This window comes from Elephantulus edwardii, unplaced genomic scaffold (assembly GCF_000299155.1).
Source record: "Elephantulus edwardii isolate Elephantulus edwardi_28Jun2011 unplaced genomic scaffold, EleEdw1.0 scaffold00017, whole genome shotgun sequence".
NCBI lineage: Eukaryota > Metazoa > Chordata > Mammalia > Macroscelidea > Macroscelididae > Elephantulus > Elephantulus edwardii.
Genome location: NW_006399767.1, coordinates 28,856,817 through 28,878,447, shown reverse-complemented (window position 1 = coordinate 28,878,447; position 21,631 = coordinate 28,856,817). Strand labels below are relative to the sequence as shown.

The window sequence follows — 21,631 nt, the reverse complement described above, 5'->3', positions numbered from 1 at the left end:
CTAGTCACTTAGTAAAAAGAGTAGGAAAGATATGATGGGGACAGTGGGAGGCGATGGTGGCTTCAGTGGTGGCTTCGGCAGGGTCCTTGTTGGTGAGATTGCCTTCATTGTACTTTCTGGGGGGCAGAAGTAAGATTGAGAAATTCAGCAATGTTGAGGATAGGATGATATGCTCAGGATCAATCCAGAGAAATAGGAACCATCTCAGCCCACAGGGTGAGGGAATAGTAAGGTTAATGTTTTATGTGTATTTTCTACCTGCCAGATAGTTTCTGAGTTCTTCTCACTATTACTAGGCGGGAGCTCTGGTGGCTTAGTCCATATGGAGTTGCACTGCCAACCTATAGGCAACTGGTTTGAATCAACCAGCAGTTCCAAGGGAGAAAGACACAGTCTTCTATGGGATTTACAGCCTCCGAAAACCCACCAGAGGGTCAGCTATGAGTTGGCTCTGACTCAACAACAATGAGAGAGGAAAGAGATCATTACTTGGTGCTTTAAACTCTATTTTGACTCAGCTACCTCAAGTGGCAGTTGAAGTGCTCCAGGGCTGTTTTCTAGGTTGTAAACTTTACAGAAGCAGATTGCTAGGTCTTTTTTTTTTTTAATTTTATTATTTTTGTGTGAGTGTACCGTCAAATCAGATCTGACAGGTACAGGAGGAGATTGTCCCTCCTTCCCCGGCAAAGCATCTGGTGGATTCGAACCGTGCGCCTCTGGGATTGTAGTTGCAGCTCCTTGCCACTAGGCCACCAGAGCTCCCCCAGATTGCTAGGTCTTAACCCACAAAGCCACTGGGTGGGTTCCAAGCACTTCCCTGTCAGCAGCTTAATGCTTAACTATGTTTTAGTGTAAAACAACTATGCATGCTGCCTGACAACAATAGCTGTTGAATAGTGAGCTGATTCTGAAATTATATGGCCAGTAGACAGTTCACAAAAACCTCCTTTCTGGGTTTACCAACCTTGCAGGCAGAGCTCCTTTATTATGCATATATAGCATCAACATCTTAAAAGCAAAGTAGCCCCTAAAACACAAAGTTTATGGGTTGCTGCTTATACCCTTCTATGTCCTATCAGCCTGGACTGGGATCTGGCTTTATCTGGTTCTCTATCCCCTTTTGTAAAAAATATTGTGGATGTCCCCTTTCTTTGTTATATGAATATCCTGGTCTCTGATAAGATCAAGTCAGAGACTGCTACTCATATCAAAAGGTCTCTTATTGAAGAAGCCAGAAAGCCAAATGTGTGGACACTCTCTTTTTTTCTTTATCACCTTGATGTAATTGGAACTTCATACTGTAACTTTATAGAAACCTTTCTGTAAAATGTAACTTTTACGGAATCTGGGTTTAGCTGGCCTGTCAGCTACCTGATTCTCTCACTTCTTTACCTCTCTTTTTCCTTTTCTACAACATGCCAGAATAAACTGCCTTTTCTTGATTTTTAGTGGCTGTTGTTTTAGTGACTTTTTAGTTACATTATTTTAGTTACTGTTTTCCCCGCCTACCACAAGTAGCTTTCTGCTGTGTTGGTTCTTTCTGACTCATAGTGACCCTCTCTGTTAGTTTTTGAGACTGTAAATGGTAACAGGAGAAGACTCTCTTTTTTTCTCTTGGGAGCTGCTTGTGGATTCACACAGCCTTTGGGTTAACAGCACAACTTGCTACGGCTATAGACAGGTCCCCTCTGTGGCTTGCATTGTATTTCTATTAGCTGACACTACTTAAACAACTTTTGTTACTCTGGTGTTACAACTGTCAGAGAAGCGGAGGTGTAGGTTAAGTAGCTTGTTCAAGAGAGCCTACAGTTTTAAGGATCTAAGTGAGTAAATTCTAAGCTCAGCTACTGTTGCCCATCATACTAGCAGGCGTCCTCCATGGGTGAGGAGGATAAGGCATAATAAAAGAAGGGAAAGATAAAAGGAGGTGGGACATTGTTACCTTTTCTTTTGAATCCTTTGAAGTGGTGGACAGGTAGGCAGCTGTAAAGAGATTAAAATGAGATGGGATGGTGGAGGGGATACAGGGATGAATGTTAGGCTTCTCAGAGTAGGCAGGAATATTTGAGTAGAGGGCATGGTAGATGGAGTTCACACTCACCAACCCAGCTCACAGTCTTGATGAGGCCAAGGAGGAGAAAGGCTGAGAGGAAGAGCCCCACGCTGTCCTCTAGGGAGGGCCCAGAGAGGCCTGGCAGGCAAGAGAGGGGAAGAGTGAGCACCCTGCAGCCTTCAGCAACAGCCACAGCCACAGCCACTCTGCCACACTTCTGGATCTTACCTGCCACTTCCAGGGTCACCTGGGCGCTGCGCCCTGAGGGAGGCAGGCTAGGGTGGCGAATGCGACAGACATAACGCATCCCATGCTGCTCAGCAGAGACAGGAGGAGGCCGTAGGTGCCCAGAGAGACTGACAGAGCCATCAGAATGGTGGCGCAGGCTGGAGAGCCACCTTTGCCCTTCAGCCTTCCGAAAACCACCTTCCAGGCCACCTCGAAGCTCCCATTCCACCTCCAGGCTATCCGAGGGGTAGAAATGGGACACAAGACAGAGCAGTTCTGGGGGTGCTTCCCCTGGGGCAGCCCATACTAGGGGTGCTGGTGTCAGGGACACTTTAGGAGGCTCTGAGGAAAGAGAAAGAAATGGGCAGAGGGGAATCAGTCTACACTCGCCTTCCATAGAAGCTCTCAGCTTACCTTCTGGACTCTGCAGAACTGAAGGAGTTTGAGTTTCTTCTCCTAGGATGGGGAACCTACTGTATCCCCATTGGTGAGCTTCACATGAAGTACCATGTGAAAGCCCTCAGATTCACAACGATTCTTCACTTCCACTGCCTCATGACCCCCATGTACTGCCATCTATCTCCCCTCACCCAGGCACCTTGTGCTGTCGTCCTCCCCCTCTCATGGCAACCTCCAATCCCAGAAAACCCCTGCACCCTACTCACTGTACAGAGAGAGCTCCAGAGTGACCTGTCCTTGCAGGTATGGCAGGTGGATGGTGGCCAGATAGGTGCCCTCTTGGAAGGGTTGCACTGCAGGTAGCTGGAGGGTCCCATTCCCAGTCCATGGGCCCCACTGCTCATCATCATCCCATGCAGCAAATGTCACTGCTCCCTCTTTGGCTTCTGGCATTTGTCCTGTCAGCCCAGGGGTTGCAGCCAGTATCAGGTGTCCCTTACCCTGGTGCTGGCGTCGCCACTCCAGCCCAAAGGGAGGGGGACCCAGGGCCAGAGATTTAGCAGTCTCAGGGTTAGGGGGCATGTAGGCAAAGCTCAAGTCCAGCAGAGCATCATGGCCCAGTCGAATTCGAGGAGCAGGGGTCTGGGTGAGGACAGTCAGCACCACTGGGAATGATTGAAGCCAGAGTGGGCAGGGCATGTAGAAGGGAAACAAAAAATACAGGGAGATGGAGTTACAGGAAGGACTCAGCTCCAATTTACCCACCCTTCAGAAAGCATCTTTTCTGACTCTCATGCTCTTCATTTTCAAACCATCCCTAGAAAGTCCTCTTTTTGCTGGACCAGTGCCATTTTGCTGAGTGAACAAAGAGGTCTAGAAGTGAATAGGGGCACTTAGTAGGTATGGCCTTTTAAGTTTGGAACACAGCCCACTTGAGCCCTGGGGTCAGTGGGATTTGTGGGTCCTTCTGACCAATTCAATCTCTAGATGTCATATGGAAGCTCTAAGCTTTACTCAGTTGCTGGTGAAGATGGTAGCGATCTATGATCATCAGTCCATTGGTGCTATACTCGATGCTATATTTAACAGCTCTGGAAGGTTCCAGCTCTAGCCTAGATGAGAATATAAGATCTCTGTGCTTTATTGAGGCAGTGCAGGGCAGTGGTTAAGTGTCAAGTTCATTTACTTGGTCAAGTTACTTCACCTTTCCATGACTCAGCTTTCTCATCTCTAAACTAGGAATGATCATGATAATAATAGTATCTACTTGATGCTGTCATCAGGTTTGGTTGACAATTGAATCATTTCATACCTCTTGCCATCTAAATCTAGGAGCCCTGGTGGTGCTGTAGGCTAAGTGAACCCACCAGCTGCTCATTATGAGAAAGATTAGACAATCTACTACCATTAAGATTTACAGAAATTCCTCTGATTCAGAAACCCTCTGGGGGAGTTCTCTGTATTATAGGGTCACCATGAGGATGGCACAGGATATTACAGGGTTCAGATCTGTTGTTTAAAAGGTCACTATGAGCCATACTCAGTGGCACTAAACAACAACATGAGTGGGATGATTCTCAGTGCAAGTGGGTTTTTTCTTTTTTTAATCCAAATCTATTCAGTTCTGATTTTGCATAACAAGGACTCCTAGATAAGAAGAGTATAAGACCTTTAAACAGTGCCTGCTACTGAGTAAGTCTGCAAAGGTCTTTCTATGATTATACCTAACTGCCAAAACTAAGCATGCCCCCAGCTCAACAAAACCTGCAACATTTTCCTACCTTGCTTCAAGACTGCTGCCTTGCCTTGCCCTGTGGAACAGTCACCCAGGTGCAAGGCAATAATTTGTGATCACTTAAATTCTTTCCTCTAATTCATTAATGCAACAGTTGTTTACTGAGTGCCTAGAATGTTCAAGATGTGGTGTTAGAGGATAGTGTGGACAAGTCCCTGCCCTTAAACTGTTAATAGTCAACAAACCCCTGCTAAGTGTGCTATGTTTCAGATTCTTATGAACGTATATTTGGACAATCACAGTAGCTTCATCTCTGGTTTTACTATTATCCGTTTCTCTCCTTCTCAATATGTCCTCTACACTGAGGGCAGTTACTCAAACTCACTCCTTGCTGTCAAGTTTGAACTGACACATAGGTTCCAGAATGCTTTCAAAGAGGAGGAGAGTGCCCATTTTTCTCCCACAGAGTTGCTGGTGGATTTGACATACCAGAGGGGTACCCTCTTTGGCTTAGCAGCACAACTCCCTATAGACTGTGCCACCAGAGCTTGACCCAGTCTGTTTAAAAATCTATTCTCTGGAAAGTAGCAGCTAAAGGCATAGGCTGAGCTAGACTGTCTAGGTTCAGCTCCTGGCCGTGCTCCTTACAAACTTTGTGACCTTGGGCAAGTCACTTAACTGGTTTATACCTCAGTTTTCATCATCTCTAAAAGGGGGATTATACCAGAAAAAACAAACCCATTACCATTTGAGTCAATTTTGACTTAGCAACCTTATATACAGGACAGAGTAGAAATGCCCTGTAGGGTTCCTAAACTGAAAACATTTTTTTTTTATAGTTTATGATTTGAGTGAAAGTTTACAAAGCATATTAGTTTTCTACTTAATGATTTGCACACATTTTGTTTCATGACATTGACTGCAATTCCAACAGTAAAAATCACTCTTTACTTCCTTCCCAGTCTTCTGAGCTTTTCTCTGAGCAAAAGCTGGCTGCTCTACTGAACTCCTAAGCTTGACTGTTCTAAGGTATACTGACCTCCCTGGCTGGTATTGGTCACCTTCCTCTCGGCTAGTGCATTGTAGCTTTGGTAATGTGTCCATAGTGAGTCGACTGCTAACCCAAAGGCCACTCCTCTGCAGCAGTTTGAATCTACCAGCAGTTCCAAGGAAGAAAGTGGGCAAAATCCTCTCGTGTAATTTACAGCTTTGCAAACTTAATGATGGGTCAGCTATGAGTCTGTTCCTAATTGACAAGAATGAGTTTGAATTTTTAATATTGTTTGGTTGGAAATTGAGCCATGGGGTGAGTTCTGATCTAAGCCATGAGCTGTAAAATTTTTATAATAGCAAATTGCCATATCTTTCTTCCACTGAGCAACTGGTCTGTTTAAACTGCTGACCTTTCATTAGCAGCCAAGAGTGTAACCACCTCACCACCAGAGAACCTTAAAATGGGAATAATAGTAGTACTTCCTTTTTATGGTAGAATCCTTGGGTAATGCAAATAGTTAACATGCTCAGCTGCTAACAACAGAAAGGTTCGAAGTTTGAGTCCATCAGGGTGCCTTTGAAATAAAGTTTGGTTATGTGTCTACTTGTGAAAAGTCAGACATTGAAAATTCAGTGGAATACAGGTAGGTCTACTTTGATACATATGGAGGAGACGTGTCATGACGTGTACATGAGTAGAAGCTGACAAAAGGGCAAGTGGGTTTTGTAATTCCCTGTTTGAGAGGGTTAAGTGAGATGATGTATGTAAACTGTTGAGAACAGAGTTTGACATATAGAGGATATTCAATCACTACCACCATCATTATGGCCTTACCAGTATCTTGGTAAATAAATCTTTATTTTTCATTATTAGTCCAATTAACTGATCCTTGCTTACCTTTTAGAAAATAAGATAACAGGCTTTTTTAAAAAAAGAAAAATGACACACAGAATCTTATAGTTCACCATAATAATATGATAAAGACATGTTTTCAAGCTACGGTACTTAATAATTCAGCTTCTGCTCATCTTTCCCAAGTCTTCTGGCACTCTAAGAACCAGCTACACAGAATCTTTTTTTCTTGGTCCTATTAGAAACTCTAAAACTGGGCCTCTCTCTGCGCTGGTCATGAGGCTCTTTCATTTTTTTTTTTTTTTTTAAATTTAGGTTGTTTATTTTTCATTTCAATGAACATCTACAGAGATTTTGGGATTCCATTCATTCATTGTTGCACCCTTCTCCCGGCACAAACCCTTCCCCCCCCCCCAGGCTCTTTCATTTTATAACGCCTTTTACCATTTTCTTCCAAGCATCCACACTCTCTGTCTTTCAAGACTAGTTTTACATCTACTTTTGTCTAAAAGTGTCTGAGTCCTTCAAGTAAATGTAGTCTTTGGTTTGGTTTGAGTTATTTTGGGGTTTTTAAGTCTTTTTTATTTTGTGATTATTTCTTTTATTTTAAATCTTAGACCCTTAAATTTTAAATCTTAAATCTACAAGGTTAAGTTTTTCTTCAACCTCATGGGTTGATTTTGTTCACTAAAGTATGTAATTATTACTTAGTTTATAAAAAATCTAGATACTATTTAGGATTATTTTTAAAAAAAATCTACAGTGTTAATAAAATTTTAAAGTATTTCACAGTTCAGCCCTTATGATACAGTAATAGACCTTCCTCCTACAGCTATATCCTTTGAAGATACAAATGTAATACTGTAGGGCCAGAAGAGTAAATAAAAGTTTCACTTTCATTTTTGTAAGCATAGATGTTTTGCTTTTATATCTGCTAAAAAAGCCAGTGGTAACACTAATTATAAAGTATTGCTGGAAACAAATTTTTTTAAACCAAATCTAAGTCTCAAAGCTCAGCTACCTGTTTATAAGAAATATAGAGGAAAGGAGACCAAGGTAACAAGAGGTCAAATATAATATGTGGGAAATTCTACAAGATAAATGACTAGGTTTCTTCTGTTCTGCATCCTGATTTGATCAGAGATTCTGGTTTAACTAGATTTACGTTGTGGAATATTTTTAAAGTTTCCTATTGTTGGAAGGGGCCTCAGCCATAGGGACTCTATGTACAACAGAACAAAACACTCCCCAGTCCTCCACCATCCTTACCCATCACTGGTCTTCCTCTTTTTTTCACTACCCTTCTACTAAAGTTTTTTGGTTAGCAACATGCTGTGTTCTACCACCAGAGTTCCTTCTACTTTACTAAAGATTTTTTTTTTTTTAATTCCCAAAGGATTCTAGTTTGAAAGCAGGACTGAGAACTACTGGGACCTAACTTATTTTTGGTGCTAATAAATATTTCTTGAGTCGATGAATAAATTAGCACAGTACCTCCACAGGTAGTCACAATAACAGAAAATCTGATGGAAAGTAGTAACCACATTTTACACTTGAATAAACAAAGAAAGGTACATTCTCGGGCCACTTCAGTAAAGCCCCAGCACTAGGACTTTACATAAAAAATACTTCCTCCCACTAGTGAAAACTGTTAGCTCCACAAGACTTAGCTATGCTCTGCTCCTGTTCAGGATGGGGCCTAGAGTGGAATTACAGGCAGAGGTGAGTTCTTTTCTCTAAGTCTACAGGCAGTTCTCTCTCAGGATACTAATAAAGAGTACTGGGGAAGAGAGGTTAAAAAAAAAAATTAACACGACTTAGGGGAGCCAAAAAGATCTCCATAATTCTTTTCAAGGAGGTAAGTCTGACCCTTTAGAGATACAATTTTCTAATAAATCTATCTTTACTATTTTACCCTTAAAAACAAAACACCTATACTACCATTTGCCAGGAATAGAGCGGGCTCCTGGTTACTTGTCTATCAGGATCAGATGGCCATACTAATACTATCCGCCCATCTCTTCTTGTCCCAGCCTAGCAAACTTTCTAACCTGTGGGCCTCAAATTACTTTTGTTGCACAAAACAGTTCTTGCTTTGAGAACCATCTGGAAAACATCACTTGGTGCATACTCTAAGCACGTCGGAGAAGGGAGTAGGAGAGGAAAGGTAAATGTGTTTAAAAGTCTTTGCTTTGTTGACTGCCAAAGGCGCCCACTGTGGGCATGGATGCGGCAGAAGGATGGTTTTCAAAACAGAAGGACAAGGGTGGGAATGCCTAGCAAGATGAAGATCTTAAAGGACTGGGGGGAAATTTCCTGCTTCGGAGCCCCTTCCTATCCTACCTTAAGAGTTTCTAGGGAGTTCTGGTGGCCTAGTGGCAAGACGCTGCACTACAATCCCAGAGGAACGTGGTTCAAATCCACCAGATGCTCTGCCGGAGAAGGAGGGGCAATCTCCTCCTGTACCAGTCAGATCTGATTTGACGGTACACGTAAAAATAATACAATAGGGGAGCTCTGGTAGCCTAGTGGCAAGGAACTGCAACTACAATCCCAGAGGCGCACGGACAATCTCCTCCTGTACCAGTCAGATCTGATTTGACGGTACACACACACAAAAAAATACAATTAAAAAGTTTCTAAAGAGTTTGGCTGCAGCTTCTCCCAGAGCCCCGCCCACACACTCCTGAATGCTCCGCCTCCAAATTTAAGTCTGGACAGTTTGTTTTTTAAACTGGGTGTGGATTAGAACGGGCGGAGTAGACTGTTTTCATTCTAACCCTATGCTTCCCCTAATGTAGTACAAAAAACAAACGAGTGGGAAAATGACTCCCAAATCCATACAATGAGGTACCAGTAAATGTGGATTCTGGAATCCACCCCCATCACCACCTTCCCCAACAGGTACCTGTTGCCATGGTGATAAGCACAGGCTCCTGCTGTGACTCTGGCTGTGCCTGCAGGAGGACAGAGAGGCTGAGGACCGGGCTAGACATGCTGACCATGTACCAGTTCCCATCCAGGGCCCGTGGACAGCTGTGGTCCGGAGTTAGGCCCCTGGCCCAATTCGCGGAGGCACGGAGCGGGACATAGCGGCTCATCTCGCAATGTGGCATGGGTGCTCCTCGGGGGTACCGCCTGAAGGCAGCCTGGAGTGCTCCCGTGGGGTCTGTGAAGGCGGAGAAGGGGTCACACTTGTAATATAATAACAGCCAGAGCTGGAGGGAAGGGGCGGGATGAACAACGCCTGGGTGCCCGGCACTACTCTGATAGAGGCTGAGGTAATCCAGTCTCATTTTACCGAGAAGCGAACTAAGGATCAAGGCCACTCAGCAACCTGTACGGAGCACGGGTAGAGGAGGCCGCCCTGGAAGCCAGTCCCAGAACTCACCGTGCACATTGAGGTAGAGCTTAGGGTCGAGGTCTGGCCGGGAAGGTGGTCCTCCTGGGCCCTCGCGCAGCAGCAGTGCAGCGGGCTTTTTGACCAGGCTCCCACGACCCAAATCCTCTACAAACCAGCACTCGAGCACTGCGGGGCCTGCCGAAACGGCAGTCACCACGCCTGGGGGAGAAAGTGTAAGTGAAGGGATGTCGGGCGACCCCCTCTCCCCTCCCTTCATCCCTGGGATAACAGTAATGGGGTCTGCTCACCCAAAGCCACGGTGAGGAGTAGGGACAGGAGCTTCATGGCGCTGAGACCTCAGCCTTGAAGCTGTTTCTTCCGCCTTTCACTTTCATTTTCTTCATAGGCCCGAAGGAGGGCAGGGGAATCCCAACTCCGGTTAGGTGAGGGGGGCGGGGTGTGGAAGACTACTGCAGCCTCACTGAACAAGCTGGGAACCAGAAATGTCCTCTCCAGTTCGTGTCCCAGCACGCCAGCCTGTCCACTTGGAAACCACCCCAACCCCAGGCTCTCCTCACCCTATCCCCTACTCCACTTCCCCCCCATCTGTACCAAGTCCCCAGCAAAGACATAGAGGGGTGCTCAGGAAGCCAGGTGAAATGATCAATAAATATTTTAATCACCATTAAAAAAAATAAGATTTAAAATAAAAACCTTGTACTCCTACGATTATTCCTCATCTCCACCTCCTCCCCTCCTGAGGGCCATGTTGGGGAACCCTACAGGAGTAAGAGAAGAATGATGGTAGGATAGAAATCAGGGGTGCATCCTGTGGGGGAGACAGGTTCTAGGACAAGAGTGGGCTCACAAGGGCTGGTCCCCACAACACCACAAACACAGATTTCAGGCACAGACTACAACCACCTGACCCTGTGATTCCAGGGTGCACAATTCTGCTCCATGACCCTTGTGCCCTACTCTCTGTGGAGCTTGGGCATCAGTGTACCCATCTAAGGAGAAAGGGTTAGTTTGGGGATAACTTCTGTCGCTAAAGAGCGTAAATGGGTTGGCAATGGTGCAACTTAGTTATCCCTCCCAAATATATACAAGTCCTTAGAGATAAAGATGGTAAAATGTGGGGGATTACCCCGGAGCCACAGAGCTCTTAGCTTGTATTCCCTATTCCCTTTCCCAAAAAGCTAACCCTAACAACTCTTGTCTCCTCAGTTTGTCCCCCCGCCCCCATTGAAACCCATTTCCACCTTGTGAACACTGGTTGAGGACCAGACTGTTGGGCTGGGTGGGGAAGTGGCCCCACTCGTTTCTTCACCACTACCCCCGCCCACCTTGTGGGACTCTCGCTTGGGCTGTGCTGGAGGCCCAGGGGGAGGCCCAGGCCCGGCCCCGCCTCCTGGCCCGCCCCCTCCCAGGCGGTGCCATCGCTCGCAGTGTCCCCTGTGACGCATGAAGCTATCCCGCCACATGAACTTCTTTGCGCAGACGCTGCATTCATAAGGCTTGAGGCCTGTGTGTGTCTTCATGTGCTCAGTCAGATGGTGCTTCATTTTAAACTTCTTGTTACACACGGGACAGTCAAAGGGCCGCAAGTTGAGGTGCATGTTCACGTGTCGATCCCGCATACTCTTGTGTGAGAAAGCCTTCCCACAGTGACACAGGAAGATCTTATTGCCATCCCCACCACCTGTTCCCCCAGATGCCCCACTAGTGGCTGTTGGTGTGCTCAGGCTTCCTGCGGATGTGCTCCCCAGGGTCACTGCCCCATGCTCTGCCTGGTTCCCTGGTGGCTGGCCTGGAGCCTGGGAAGAGGAGGAGGAGGATGGGAAGACCAGAATTTGGTTGCCTTGCATGTCCAGAGGAAGCAGTGACCGTGGAGGGTGAGAGGGCGTGTAAGAGGAGGGGGTAGGCCCTCCTGAATCATCTAGCGCTGCCCCAGATGACCCACTCTCATATGGGCCAAAGTCATTGGAGGACTCACAGAAGTTAACCTGCTCCTCCCCTTTGTCTGGAGGCTCACTCAGGGTCCGGACATCACTTATGCTGAGAGTAGCCTCAGGTCCTCTTCCTGCTGGGATCCCTGAGTTAACCCCCAGCTCTTCATCTTCATCATCCTCACAGGTCAACACCAGATCTTCTTCCTCCTCCTCCTCCAGATCTGGATCTTGAGGAACCAGTGGTACAGGTGCTGGACAGTTTCCACCTTGCTTCACATATACCCAGTGTTTCTGTGGCATGATGCTGGGGGGTGCATACGTGGGTCGACGGAGTCCAGTCCCGGGAGCTCCTGTCCCCCTGCCATCCCCACCATCATCACACAGTTCATCGGCTTCCAGTAGCAACTTTCCAGAAGTAGCCCCACCACTGCCAACCACAGGGGCAGAGAATATGGGGCCTCCTCCTCGACGCTCCCCACTGCCCACTGCCGAAGCTGCAAATGCTTCTTGGGAGGAAGATGAGAAATCAGTGGATTCCCGGGGGCTGAAGTAGTTGCTGCTGCTAGGAGACTGGTTCTCACTGGCTTGACTGGAAGGATGGGAGCGCACAGAGCCCAGGGGAGCAGTGCCACCACTGCCTGTCAAGCTGCCAGCACTGGGGACAGTGGCTGAGGTGGCTGCTGATGTGGTGATGGTGGTGGTAGCAGAGGTCCGGCCTTCACGGAGGAGCTCAGTGCATTTATCCACAATGTGCCACATTTGTAGCACAGACCCCACGGTGAGGAAGTTGACAATGTCAGCAGCAGCCATACTGAGGCGACCAGTGTAGGCAGAGGCTAGGACAGTCTCAAAGGCGCCTGGATCCATGACACTAGGCAGTGAGATGGAGGTCATACCCTTGAGTAGGACTTGGTCATGGAAATAAGGGGAAGAAGCAGCCAGGACAGCACGATGAGCCCGGAACTCTCGGCCCTGCACTCGGATGGACACGTCGCAGAGCTGGCCTTGTAGCCGCTGCTGATTGAGAGACTCCAGGAGAGCACTGGTAACCTCAGGGAAGGACACATGTACCACTGCAGCAGCTGGCAGTGGGGGCTGGGCCAGCGGCAGGGCAAGGGGGAGTGCTGCCCCACTGGGAGACAAAGATGGCTCCATGGTCTGGAGGGAAGGGGTACCCCCCCCCCAGCCACAGGTACAAAGGAAAGAAGAGAGAGGCCGGGGGGGTATCTAGGGAGAAAGAGAGAAAAATAACAATAACATCTGGTAAACATACACCATTTTTACATGTTTGCACGAATCATTACCCAAGTGACTCCCCACAACACTGAAGTTTTCCTCTCAACCCCATTTAACAGATAAGGACACTGAGGCTGAGAAAGATTTAAGAAATTAACCAAGGTTACACAGCCAGTAAGTGGCAGTGCCACCTGACTCCCAATCCAGTGCTCTTTTCATTGGGAGTTAGAAAACAAAGTGTTCTTAGGTAGTGAGGTGCCCCATCTCAGAATTACACCTATTTTCCATTTGTCTGAGACCTTGACTGTCCAAAAGACACCTTTTTTTGTATTTTGCATCCTTATCTGGGGGGGGAAGCACAGAAATTTTGCTCTAGCACTAAAAAAGCTATTCCTTTTCTTCATCCCCCTTTAGGCCATGCTCTGGCTCCCTCATAGGCCACGCCCCTTTGCCCCCAGTTTCTCCATAGCCCCGCCCCATGTCTACCCCCGCCCACACCGGACCCCGCCCACTTCTGCTCCGCCCCGAGCGCTACAGACGCCTCGTCTCCCACCCGGAAGGCGCCCCCGAACCCCGCGCGCCCCCGCTTACCGGGCCGCGCGCCCCCGGGCCCCCCCCGCCCCTCACTCGGCGGCCAGAGCCGCAGCTTGGGCCCCTCCCGCCGCCATCTTGCGCCGACTCCCTCCGCCCTTCGCCTCCGCTCTACCTCCCGCCCCTGAGACTTTAAAGGTACGGCCAAACACCCCGCCCGTGCCGCTGGGCAATACTCGGCCGACTCCGTTAATTCTCCTTTAAAGAAGCATAGCCTCATTCCATCTTAAAGGTACCAGGTCCCTTCCGCGGCAGAGAGCTCAGGACTTAGTTCGACCGAAGCACTCATTCCCCTTTAATTCTGTAGGCCAGCCTCTTCTTATTAGTGATCGGTCTTGGCTTTCGCTGTCCGGGCCCCGCCCCTAGGCAGTGACCATTGGCAGTTTTGCAGGATCAAATCTCAGCTTCCCTCGCCTCCCAGCTTCTGACAGTTCCCCTTTAAGTTCCGCCCCCTTCCTCTGGGCCCGGATTGGCCAAAAAACCTTCAGCCAGCCCCTGATTGGCCTTTTTGCTCTGGCCGCTAGAAAAAAGTAAAGCGTGTTAGGGAGGTGAAAGCACTTTAGTGCCTGGCCAAGGGCTTGCGGGGAGGCCCAAATACCGAGGAACCTGAAGATAGGAGTGTGAATGCCAGGCTGGGAGGACAGTTCTAGGACCGCCCAAAGCCTGCGCAAGGGCACAACTTGTGCCAATCTGTGAGGGCAAACCACAAGGAAAAGACAGGGATACACTAACAAAGAATTTTATTGTTTATTAATGTCTGTAAAACGTAAGCTTTTCGTGTATTTGAAAGAAAATACCAAAAGAGGTTAAGCTCTGTCCATCCCCTCCAGTTATCTGTTCTCCACTATCCTCCAAGCACTTCGGAGGTAGAGAGGGTGAATGTTGGGGGAACAAATTAATCAGAGTCTGAGAGCACGATGATCTCCTCTGGATCGCACTGTGTGGCCACACTCATCTGCAGGGGAGTAAGGGACAACAAAGGTGCAAGTGTCAGAGAGATCTGGATGGAGTACAGGGAGGAAGAGAAGCAGAGAAAAGGCATTAGAGACAAAAAAATTGAGAGAAAAAACAAAGATTATGGAGAGGACACACTATTTCGAGAAGCTTAAAGTGAAAACACAATGAATGAAAAAAAAAAAAAAGAACTATCAGAAGCAAAATCTCCTTCTCTTACCTTGCAAGTACCAGGTCCGGGGACTTGCGACTGGGGGGAGTGGGGTGGCCTGAGTAGAGAAGGGCTGCAGAGGGAGCTGGTCACTAGGCCATGGCTGGGAGAGTCCACTCTTGTCGAAGAATCAGCAACTGGGGCCACAGATGCCAAGGGTGAAGGTGAGCTGCGGAAGGTACATATCCGCTTTCCATTTTTCTCAGGTACTATACTTTGCCTTTCCACACAGCTAGAGAGAAGCATAAATATGTGGGAGGGGTAAAGTGGGGAAGTGTCAAGACTTCACTCCCAGTGGACTCAGTTTCTCAATGCTCCTCCAAAAGCTCCCAACAAATCCCACCTTGGCTTCCCTCTTCCATGTCGTTACCTATCCAATGGCCCTGATCTTGTATCCTTCTCCTTCCGAGATTTCTTATTGGGAGGGCTGGACTCTCTCCAAGTGTGAGGAGACACACTTCCATTGAAGGAAGTGGAGGTGACCACGGCTGCTCCATTCTCCAGGACAGTGGTGAGGGAGTCCTCTGTTTGCTTCCTGGAAGAGGAAATGTCCTTCTCCTCAGGAGAAGGAGTGGTCTCCACAGGCAATGCTTCAATTTCTAGCTCAAAGAGCTGAGACATAGGACTTTCTTCTTCCAGGGGCAATTCCTCAGGCTGTTCTCCATTGCTTTCAGCATCTGTGCTGGAAAGGGCCAGCGGCTCCTCTGACAGTGAAGGTGTGGATACTTTGAGTCTTTTGGTTTGCTTTTCCTCTGAAGATATGCTTGTTCCTTTGGCAGGCTCCAGGTTTTTCTGTTCAGAGGAAATATGTGGTGGGGACATGGGGCTCTTGCCTCCATCATTGCCTGGGAGAGAAGAAAAAACAAGAGCAAGGATGGCCTGAGAACACGGGGGGAACTTAAAGTGAAAGAACACTACAAGGAGAGAGAAGGGAAAGTCTCAGACTGGTGGCTTTGCTCAACAAACAAAACCAACACATAAGGAGGCCATTTCCCTAACATACCTATTTCCTCCTCTTCTTCATTCCCCCCCTGACATTCCTGTATTTGTTCCAGATCCTCCTCTTCAGAATCTGTATCCTCCTCCTCTTCCTCCTCCTCCTCCTCCTCCTCATCATCATCATCATCATCACTTTCCTCATCTTCTTCATCATCTGTCTCAGCCTTAGAGGTGGCAGGTCCCTCCTGGGATGCCAATCCACTAGGGCCCTGAAATACAAAGAAGTTTCTCTTATGAATATCTTGCCCAAGAGAGTCCAGTCCTTGCATTCCTTCTATATTCTCCACCATCAGTCACGCTGGGCCCCCTGGTGACCCAGGACAGGGAATGAGGGGGTTCCCCCATGGCTACTGAAGAGGATATCCCTCCCATACCTCACCAGAATCTGAACAGGCCTTGGGGGCACTTGCAGAGGGGGAAGAGGTGCCTTGGGATAGCCGGGCTCTTTTCTTCTGCCTCTCGCCTTCCTCACTTTTATCCTGCATCATTGCATATTTGGAGATGACCTCATCTAGCCGGCTCATGGCCAAGCTACGATTTTCTCGCAGACGCCGGGCCAGGGTGGGATCTGACAGTGCAGGGTCAACACCTGTGTGGAAAGATATAAAGTCAAACTATTCAGCACAAATCTTAGAAGGCACTCAAGAGATGCCCCTCTATTACCCACCTGATGGGATGCTAACAACCATTCTCCAAATGCCCTACCTGGCCTATAATCATCTGTGAGGTGGCAGCCAAAGTTGTAGATGAGATCAAGGTGGCGTCGCTCTTGCAGTCTGATGCCCACATCTCGGAAGGCATCCTGAGCCATGAGCTGAAGCTGCTGCCGGGGAAGGCCAAGGCTATGGCGAGCAGCTGCCTTTTCCACAGCCCGAAGCACATCTCCATAGTCAGGGAAGGTGTCAGGCCCTGGCTTGTTGATAAGCCGTTCGATGCGCCTGTTAACCTCTGGGTAGCGGGTTCCACGGTAGGGGATGCGCTGCTCTATGACACGGCCTGTCAGCGAAGAGCAGTCTTTTAACTCACAGAGGCGCCCAAAAAGGCGGATTAGCTTACGCTTCAACCGTGCCTCTTGCAAGTATGTGGAGTCAGGATCATCCAGTTCTGAGAGATCCAACTCCTTCTCCTGCAGTCTCCGTATCTCTGCCACATAGAGGGCTAGCAGCTGCTCCAAGCGCTGGATTTGCCTCCGGGAACCACGAGTCCTTGGGGCCTCAGAAGCAGCTGTCTCAGCATCTGGAGGATCTGAGGAAGGGTCTGTTGGAGGGTTATTTCCAGAGGGTTCACTAGAAGTGGTAGCAGCAGGAGTCAGGTTCAGTTTCTTCTTGGCTGAGTGGGCTTTAAGGACAGTTAAGAGCTCGTTGATGTAGACATAAAGCTTAGCAGGTCGCTTCTCAGCCCGTGACAGGACCCGAGAAAGGATGTTGCAAAACTCCGCTGAGGCCAAAAATGGGGAGTGGGCTCGTTGTTGCCGGTTACAGAGGAATGGGACCACCTCAGGGTGGTCTGCTGTCTTCTTCTTACACAGTTCAAGGAACTGGAAGGTTCAAAGGAGGACAAATGGGGTAAAAAAAGACAAGGGAGAGGGTTGAGAGAAAGAAGGCAAGGTGGGATTAGTGGGTAAGAAAGGACAGGAGAGCCAGTAAGCCATCCCCCTCCCTGGAGTACAAGAAATCTTCTCCCCTAAAGCTCACCTGTTCAAACAGCTTCTCATTCTCCAACTTGTAGCATTTCTTGCCGCCCGAACTACTGCTTCCTCCGGCCCCACTGGGCTCGGAGGAGCCAGGGGTTTCTGCCCTGGGTGAGGCCGGATTGGGGGGTGGGTGGGAGGGCCCTGGCTGAGCAGCTGCTTCATCTTCATCATCATCATCCAGCACGATAATGTTATCGGTGGCCATGGGGGATCAAATCCCCCGGAAGGAGGTAGTAGTGGGGATTTCAGAAATCCTGCTGGAAGGGGATGGGGCCTCAGAATGAGCCCCTCCGGCCTAGCCCCATCCCTTCACCTCACACCTTTGCCAATCGCTCTGGGTGTCAGGAAAACCAGCCCTGCCCAAACTCTGTCCGCTCTGCCTCTCATCAGCAACCATTAGTTCTGAATGCTTTGCAGGCCCCTCACTTGGGAGGGAGAACCCAAACTACCTCCAAACCTCAAGCCCTACTCCAGCCCCACCCCTCAAGTCGATTTCCGGCCTGTTTCCTTTACCCTCTTGTCTTCCCCCTCCCCCCCCCCGTTGTTCATTTTTCCTTCCAACCCCAGGTCAGCTTCCCTCTGCAATGATTTCCTTGACACCCTCTTGAACAGATGTCACACCCCCACTGACACCAATTAATGTGTTTTTCCTTTCAGCTTCAAACATGTTAAAACGGCACCCCCGACACCAGCCTGAAGGACTACCTCAACTTCTAGACTCTCTGTGGGGACAGGTTCCTTCTCAACAGCCTCCTGGCTTTCTTTTCCTTGACCTATCCCCATATTCCACCCTCGGGTACGTCCCTTCAAACTGGAGCTTTAGGTAGGAGACATTTCACCTCGTTTTTGCCTCTCTCTCACCCCACCCTAATTTTCCCCATTTACTCTCTTGTGACCTGTAACCGCTCGTGAACCCCTGACTCGACTCTCCCCATTCCACTTCTGTCTCAATCCTGAGTCCAGCCTCCTTCCCCATGTGCGGTTCCCGCCAAGTCTTCCCCCACCCCCGCCCCTCAGTTCAGTCCCCGGGCTGCTAGTCCCCCTTCAGGAATAGGAGAAACCACAGTCTGCCCGTCAGTCTTAACTCCCAGACTTCCACACTACCTCTCCCTCGATAGCCCCCACCCCGTCTTCCCACCCCGTCCGGCTCCCACCTCACAAACGGTCTCTCGAGGCAACCCTCGCGGCTGATCTCAGAACCTCGCATGGTTCTCTCCGCCTTCCTGCCCCCTCCCACCGCAGTTCCCACTTGATACCGGAAGTAGTAGTGTTTCCGCCTATGTTCACTTAGGCGCGGCCATGTTTCTGTACGGAACCTGGTCCTGCGACCGGAAGTTGCTGTCTCGCGAGCAACTATAGCACCGCGTACCCCGTAATCTGCAGGGGGGCGAAGTTGGTGCCTTCAGGGAGTCCAAGTACTCGGGGGTCGCCATTTTGCCGTACGGCACTGTCTACGCCCGGACTGGTGCGCGCAACCAGTGAAGCTCTTTTCTCCCGGTGCTTCTTGCGCCTTGGCCAATCAGAAACTTCCTGCGCCTTCGCCAATCAGAAACTTCCTGCATTGGGCTCAACCATGCGTTGGGCAGAACTGAGCCACTTTTCCAATTACAGGAGGGAAAACGGGCTAGATACGGAGTTGGGCTTCCCAAGACTGCTCAGGGTTTCACAGAAGAGTATGACTCTCCTAAGAGGGACAAAAAACCTTTTCCTTCCTCTGGACTGCTGACTAGCCTCCCTACCTAGGTTTCCTAACTCCTAGGTGTACGTTTGCACCCACCCTTTTCCTTCCCAAGGCCCTGTGCCCTTCTTATTGCCCAAAACCAACTTTTACAGCCAGATACTTCCATCTCCCCATCGTGAAATAATAACACGTGCACACGAATGAGCGCAAGGCGCTACACGAGTGCGTTATTATTATTGGTAGTGTGGATTTGTTTATCCAGCTCCACTGCATAACCAGTCCATCAAGTGGGATCTCGGTGGTGCTCTCTTCTCTAGAGGGTTCCCCGTAAGCGCAGGAGGTGCTCACCAGGTGGCTGTGTTTTCAGGAGTCAGAGACCAACGAAGTCCTGAGGGCTTTGAGGAGAATTCGCACAATGGCCACTGTGACGATGCAGGCCAAAAAGAGATTCGGGGGAAAAACCAAGTTCGTCTCCAGTTCCTCTGGTCCAGCTAAGGAAAAAGGAAGAGGGAAGAAACTGATTTGGATCCGTGTCATGTTTACACCCCTTGAGAGGGTTCCTAAGGGAGCCTAGAAGTTGTCAAGGCAGGCTGAGGTCCAGAGGTGAGTTTATGGGGAAACCTCAATATCTAAAATTTCCCCTGGGCTGAGGGAAGCCGAATATCAAATTTAATAATAGTAGACCAAATGCTGTATCGAGAAATGAGGGAGGCTTAATACAAGCTGAAGGTCACCTTGTGACACTGGGGCATTCCTTAGGATGAAATGAATCCCTCCCTCTTGAGATTAACATAAAGAGGAACTTGGCCTTATCTGTAAAAGATTTCACCATTATCCTTTGTTTTGTACTTCCTTGTGATTCTGTATAAATACTCAGAGAAGCATGGCTCGAGGTCTTCAGTTGAGAACTGCTGACCCCCTGTTTTACGCTCTCTATCTCATTCCTGGCTGTTTGTCTCTTTATTATAAAATTATTCTATTCTTTGGGACCCTCGGTCTGCAACACTGGGCATTTCAGAAGTGAGCATCTTCTCATGTTCTAGGACCACTGGAGGACCACGTTTTTTGGCATCTGAGAACCTCAACCCTTCCTTTCTTTCTATTACATAAGTGTTTGCTTCTCTCCAGCTGTCTCTTACTCCTTGCCCTGCAGGGTTGGAACTGACTCAGCTGGACCTTCATTGGATTTCTAAGGGTGTAAATCGTATGGCAGGAGACTGGTAGAAGGTAGATTTGAACCATCAAAGATGTGCTGCTTTTGGGTCACACTGCAACTACCTATGGAGTAAGCCACCAGATGACAGACACCATTTTGCTTGCTGAAACGTCCTGCAGAAGATTAAGAACTACAGAAAGGATTGAAGCTGTCAATGATTTCATCTTGCTTGGATCAACAACTGACACTTGTGGTACCTGCAGTCAGAAAATCAGAGACATATGGCATTGGCCAAATCTACGTAAGAGACCTCTCCAAAATGCTGAAAAGCAATGATGTCAGTTTGAAGACTAAATAAGGTGTGCCTGATTCAGGCCATGGTCTTCTCAATCACATACTACGTGTCAGAGAGCTGGACAATGACTAAGGATGACAGAAGAAGAACTGTTGCCTTTGAGTTGTGCTAGAGAATAGTATTGAATATCCTATGGACTGCTAAAAGAACAAACAGATACGTCTTGGAAAAGGTGCAGCCAGGGTGCTCCTGGGAGGTAAAGATGGCAAAGCTTTCATACTTTGGATATGTAGCTATGTGAGGTTATTCCTTGGAAAAGGATATCATGCTTGGAAGGATGGAGGGTCAGCAGAGAGGAAAACTCCCAATGAGATGTATTGACACAGTGGCTTCAGAAGTGGGCTCTAATGTGTCAGAGATGATGAGAATGGCACAGGATAGAGCAGGGTTCATGTTTGCTCTTCATGGGGTTGCTATGAGTCATACTCAATAGCACCTAACAAGAATGATTTCAGGAACTCTATAGAGTCCTCGTGATAAGGAATGGTACACATGGTTTTAATCCACCAGCTGCTCCTTGGGAGAAAGATGGGCAGTCTCCTCCCATGTGATTAACTGCCTCTGAAAAACTGCTGGAGGGTCAGCTATGGATTGGTTCCGACTTGATGGTACACAACAACATTATTTAAAAGTGTATGAGAGGCCTCCTTTAGCAAGATGGCGGCGAGCGCACTTCCAGCGTGTGTCGGCAGAATGAGACCGGGCTGCTGCTCCAGCTGTATTGACATGGAGATCGTTCACCAATGAAGACCTTTCCCAAGGATCCCTATCAAGAAGAAAAGTGGCCCCAAGGGTTTGGTCAGCTAACCAAGCAGGGGATGCTTCAACACTGGGAGCTGGGCCAGGCTCTGCGACAACGCTATCAAGGCTTTCTGAACACCACCTATCACCGCCAAGAGGTTTATGTGGGAAGCACAGACTTTGACCGCACCCTAATGAGTGCTGAGGCCAACCTGGCTGGACTCTTCCCTTCTGATGGAATGAAGCGCTTCCTCCCAAACATCTCTTGGCAGCCGATTCCTGTCCACACTGTTCTGGTCACTGGGGACAGGCTGCTGAAGTTCCCCTTGGGCCCATGTCCTCGTTATGAACAGTTGCAGAATGAGACCCGGCAGACACCAGAGTATCAGAACGAGAGTGTCCAGAATTCACAATTTCTGGACATGATTGCCAACGAGACAGGACTTACCAACCTGACA

General features: G+C 48.5%; 3 protein-coding genes across 3 annotated transcripts; all 3 read right to left on the bottom strand.

Moving 5' to 3' along the window:
* Positions 1-1,857: 1,857 nt before the first annotated feature.
* Positions 1,858-9,949, bottom strand: TAPBP (TAP binding protein (tapasin)). Its single transcript, XM_006882194.1, is given in 8 exon segments — positions 1,858-1,938; positions 1,940-1,983; positions 2,102-2,191; positions 2,282-2,623; positions 2,947-3,345; positions 9,170-9,430; positions 9,653-9,823; positions 9,913-9,949. Coding segments are annotated over 8 exon segments (1,425 nt in total).
* Positions 9,950-10,827: 878 nt separating this feature from the next.
* ZBTB22 (zinc finger and BTB domain containing 22) lies at positions 10,828-12,711 on the bottom strand. Its single transcript, XM_006882088.1, has one exon. It carries the CDS (start codon positions 12,709-12,711, stop codon positions 10,828-10,830), a length of 1,884 nt encoding a protein of 627 aa, XP_006882150.1.
* Positions 12,712-14,278: 1,567 nt separating this feature from the next.
* Positions 14,279-18,447, bottom strand: DAXX (death-domain associated protein). Its single transcript, XM_006882087.1, has 8 exons — positions 18,395-18,447; positions 17,242-17,431; positions 16,253-17,084; positions 15,922-16,136; positions 15,552-15,756; positions 14,919-15,393; positions 14,558-14,780; positions 14,279-14,338 (listed from the first exon to the last, which is right to left on the bottom strand). Exons 1-8 carry the CDS (start codon positions 18,445-18,447, stop codon positions 14,279-14,281), a joined length of 2,253 nt encoding a protein of 750 aa, XP_006882149.1.
* Between the last annotated feature and the right edge of the window lie 3,184 nt (positions 18,448-21,631).

Coding starts and splice junctions, on each gene's coding strand:
- ZBTB22 (XM_006882088.1), bottom strand. CDS start 12,711: ATGGAGCCATCTTTGTCTCCCAGTGGGGCAGCACTCCCCCTTGCCCTG.
- DAXX (XM_006882087.1), bottom strand. CDS start 18,447: ATGCGAGGTTCTGAGATCAGCCGCGAGGGTTGCCTCGAGAGACCGTTT. Junction 17,085..17,241: donor ATGAGAAGCTGTTTGAACAG/GTGAGCTTTAGG, acceptor TGAACCTTCCAG/TTCCTTGAACTGTGTAAGAA. Junction 15,757..15,921: donor CCTGTTCAGATTCTGGTGAG/GTATGGGAGGGA, acceptor TTTGTATTTCAG/GGCCCTAGTGGATTGGCATC.